Raw genomic sequence first — 4,213 nt, 5'->3', positions numbered from 1 at the left:
GTGTGTGTGTGTATTCATATTTGGAAGTAGACGGCCAAGGAAAAATCAAAAAAGTTATACATTCCCTTCAATACACTTCGCAGGAATTGGTGTATGAGCGAGCCAAGATAGTTGAGACCGTCACCGAAGACAGCGACTCGGATGTGAAACCCAGACATCGCGTACACATCAATAAAGCGAAGGTAAGTCTAATATGAGACAGAAAGGTTAAATGGATATAATTTACGACACAAATGCTAACTCGATGTAATATACGGGCCCAAGGCGACGCGAAGATTAAACAAAAAGAATATACGACACAAAGTGAAATCAAGTCTAGTATAAGACGCAAAGAGAATATGCACCTAACTTACGACACTCCGCGAATAGCAGTCACTGATTCTGTGAGAGAGTGCCCCGTTGTACACGACCCTGTTGCCTAGCAACTGCTCTAAATACACGCTATTAAATACATTCGATTTGCGATATTATCGTGAACTAGTCACGAACTTTGGCGTAACAAAAGACACTTGGGAGCCAATATTGGTGAAAAGATCGGTGTATCTGCCTAAAAGCAACCATTTTGGGTTCTTTTGTCCCATTTGGTTGGCACGGAAGGACAAATCGATATGTCAATTCGAAAACAAGAATGTGGACCGATTGTGCCCCATGTGGTTAATCGGAAGTACTCATGCACAGTGGTATAGAATGAGGGAGTTTTATTCCAAATCCGCTTCAGATAGTATAGTCACCACATCACAGATAGTCTGTAAGCCTGACCAACTTTGTATACATATGGACATAGCTGACTAATCCTATAGACATAACTGACCAGCTATTTACACACATGGTCTGACTTGCCCATCACTTGACACATCACTTGAACTAAGTCCAAGTACCAGTTTGTGTTGTATTTAAACATAACGGACTAATCATGTACACACATGGGCATACTGATTAATCATATACACATCTGGGCATAACTGTTTAATCATATACACATATGGGCATAACTGTTTAATCATATACACATATGGACATAACTGATTAATCATATACACCCATGAGCATAACTGACTAACGTAACCATACTATATACACACATTGTCTTATCTGCCCATCACTTGACAGATCACCTGGACTAAGGCCAAGTACCAGTTTGTGTTGTATCTGATTGACATGTGGCAGAACCACTCGCAAATGCAGCAAGACATGTCGCCGCGGGTGCTGATCACACACCTGGAAACGGACAACGGCGGTGTGTATGGTTGTGTGGCTAAGAGTTTTCATTAGTTACTATAGTAGTTAAGTAACTATAATAATTATTATGTATGAATGTATGGCCAAGAGTTATTACTAGTTACTGTAATAGTTAAGTAGCTATAATAATTATTATGTATGTATGGATCTATGGCTAAGAGTTATTTCTAGTTACTGTAATAGTTAAGTAGCTATGATAATTATTATGTATGTATGGATGTGTGGCTAAGAGTTATTACTAGTTACTGTAATAGTTAAGTAGCTATGATAATTATTATGTATGTATGGACGTGTCGCTAAGAGTTATTACTAGTTACTGTAATAGTTAAGTAGCTATAGTAATTGTTATGTATGAATGTATGGCTAAAATTTATTACTAGTTGCTGTAATAGCTAGGTAGCTATAAAAACTGTTATGTATGAATGAAAGTATGGCCAAGAGTTATTAATATTTTACTATAATAGCTGATTGGCTATAATAATTATCATGTATGAATTTATGGCCAAGAGTTATTGATAATCACTTTAATAGTCGATTGGCTATACTAATTATATATGGCCAAGAAGTACAACTAACGTATCTTATGCATTGGGAAATAGTGCTGGCTAGCATACTCTTGGCACTCCACTCTACTCCATCTAGCATGCATGCTATAGCTTTGGTGTGTTCTGTGGTTTGTTGTGAAGGTACGTCGCATATGTCAAGTGGTTGTCTAGGAACACAATACACATCACCCTCTACACGCCCATCGCCCTTGTTCTGAGCACAGTTCTCTTATACGGCGTGCATATCTCTTATTTGTCACTGGATTGGTTAATTTTGCGTGAATCTGTCTTATTTTGCGTGAATTTGTCTTATCTGGCGTGTATTGCTCTTATTTGGCGTGGTTCCCATTGATTTCTTAGGTGATAAAACACCGGATGGTGAGGGGGTGGAGGGTGCTGTGGATATGTCGAGTGCGCAGGTGGGCGATCAGGTCCACAATCTCATCACCACCATGTTGGCCTGTGACGACGATGACCGAACGGTTCTGGCTGACGTTTCCATGGCAACGGGTTACGAGCCGCGCGAAGGTGTGCGTGTATACACGGGCGTGTATGAATATGTGTGTATATCTCCGTGTGCATGTGAATGCAGATCTACACAAGATAAGTATCGCGTGCTTGTGCGTACATATGTCTATAGGTTGTAAATTTTTTGTGTACACGCTTGAGAATTTAGTTCATGATCGCCTGCGACGGCTTTGGCCGGCGTTTCCATGCCAACGGGGGAAGGCTGTTGTCGTCTCTATCTACATCTTGTCGCTCTATTGTGTGCGTGCGCTTAATTCAGAGTATTTGCAATCCGATCCACACACCCACTTAGCCACGTCTCTCTGCCCTGTTCCCAAACCCATAGATCTAGCAATACCTACCTAACGCTTGCATTCACTGTAGTCTCTCACCAGACGTTCTTGTGTGTCCTTTTATGGCCATATCCTCACTGTTCATGCTCGTGGGTGTGATTGGTTTCTATATTTAGACGAGCCAGCGCCAGCAGAAGACACCAAGGTGCAGAACCTCATTGACCAGCACGCACGCCCAGCCTTCCGCAACCTGGAGGTAGTATTCTCCAGTCTACAGGTATGAGTCATGGGGTCAATCAGATACCCAATACGATTACGCTGCTTGGACAAACTATTAGGCCTATTGAGACAGATAGACACATGTGTGTCTAGAAATAGTCGTATATATATATGTGTGTGTGTGTGTGTGTGTGTGTAATATATGTGTGTGTGTAATGTGATTGTGTGTGTGTGTGTGTGTACATTTTTGTGTAGTGTGGAGAATTGTTGTTTCATTTATCTCTGTGTCTATATCAAAAGAACTATAGATATACTTCACCCTGTTCAGTTCAGATAAAATTGGTAGACAAGTTATTTGTGTTATATGCAGCCCCTTCCTTTCGCATCATACGACCCCGCACTAAAATTTGACACTATTTGTCCCATATCTGACCCAGGTCAATCTGGTAGGCGAAAGTGTGGGGGAGAATGGGAGTATCATAGCCACAGCCCACCACGGCACTTTAGAGTCGTTTCTGGGGCGCCCTTTGAAAGTGCACCAGAAACGCGTGTTTGTGCCATCGTATTTCAAGGGAGAGTTTAGGGCGGTCAAGCTGTTTGCTGCACCCAAGTCCAGGTACGTGAGGGTTTTTAGGGTTTAAGGCAGGAGTGTGTGGGTGCTGTGCGCATGTTTATATATTTCCAGTGACGGTGATAGACGTTTCCTCTTTAATTGTCCACACCCCCAGTGACGGTATGGGAAATCTTTAAAACATGTATACTCCTGTTTATGATATGGATCTCATCGTATATACACGTTTCCTCTTTAATTGTCCACACCCCCAGTGACGGTATGGGAAATCTTTAAAACATGTATACTCCTGATTATGATATGGATCTCATCGTATGTACACGTTTCCTCTTTAATTGTCCATACCCCCAGTGACGGTGTGGGGATCTCCAAGGTAGATCGCCTGGAGTGGGTGCCGGATTGGTTCATCACGCCGCACTTCAATGGGAACAAAGCAGCCGCTGATGCGAAAACTCGACAATGCACACACACCAAACAACGCACACCCGACACGCGCGTAGGCGACGACCAGGAAACAGGCGGTATGTTCTCAGGGTCTAGGGTTTAGGGTTTGGAGTTCTAGTGCATAGCGTGTGTGGTTTAGGATTTGGGGTTCTGAGGTATAGCGTGTCGGGTTTTAGGGTTTTTTTCCTACGTAGGCGACGACGAGGAAATAGGCTGTATGTTCTCAGGGTTTAAGGTTTTGGGTTTTGGGTTCCTGCCTATAATCTTAGATGGCCGTAAACGAATGGGTGTATCTAAAGGCATGAAGGTGTTTAGTGTCGGTGTGCTTAGGGTTGTGCTTGTGGTGAGAAGCGAACCCAAAACGAACCAAATAAATTGGAGAAGGGCGCACGAGT

The 4,213-nt window shown here is 42.6% G+C and overlaps 1 protein-coding gene across 1 annotated transcript; it reads left to right on the top strand.

Annotated features, from left to right (window-relative positions):
* Positions 1 to 2,144: 2,144 nt before the first annotated feature.
* Positions 2,145 to 3,895, top strand: SARC_10549 (hypothetical protein; the record flags this gene model as incomplete). The annotated part of the gene is made up of 4 exons (XM_014295404.1): positions 2,145 to 2,312; positions 2,761 to 2,861; positions 3,241 to 3,419; positions 3,726 to 3,895. Coding segments are annotated over 4 exons (618 nt in total), but the record flags the coding sequence as incomplete, so codon positions are not given.
* Positions 3,896 to 4,213: the final 318 nt, after the last annotated feature.

The sequence above is a fragment of the Sphaeroforma arctica genome (genome assembly GCF_001186125.1).
Source record: "Sphaeroforma arctica JP610 unplaced genomic scaffold supercont1.1293, whole genome shotgun sequence".
Taxonomy (NCBI): Eukaryota; class Ichthyosporea; order Ichthyophonida; genus Sphaeroforma; species Sphaeroforma arctica.
This window is presented reverse-complemented; position numbering and strand designations above follow the sequence as displayed.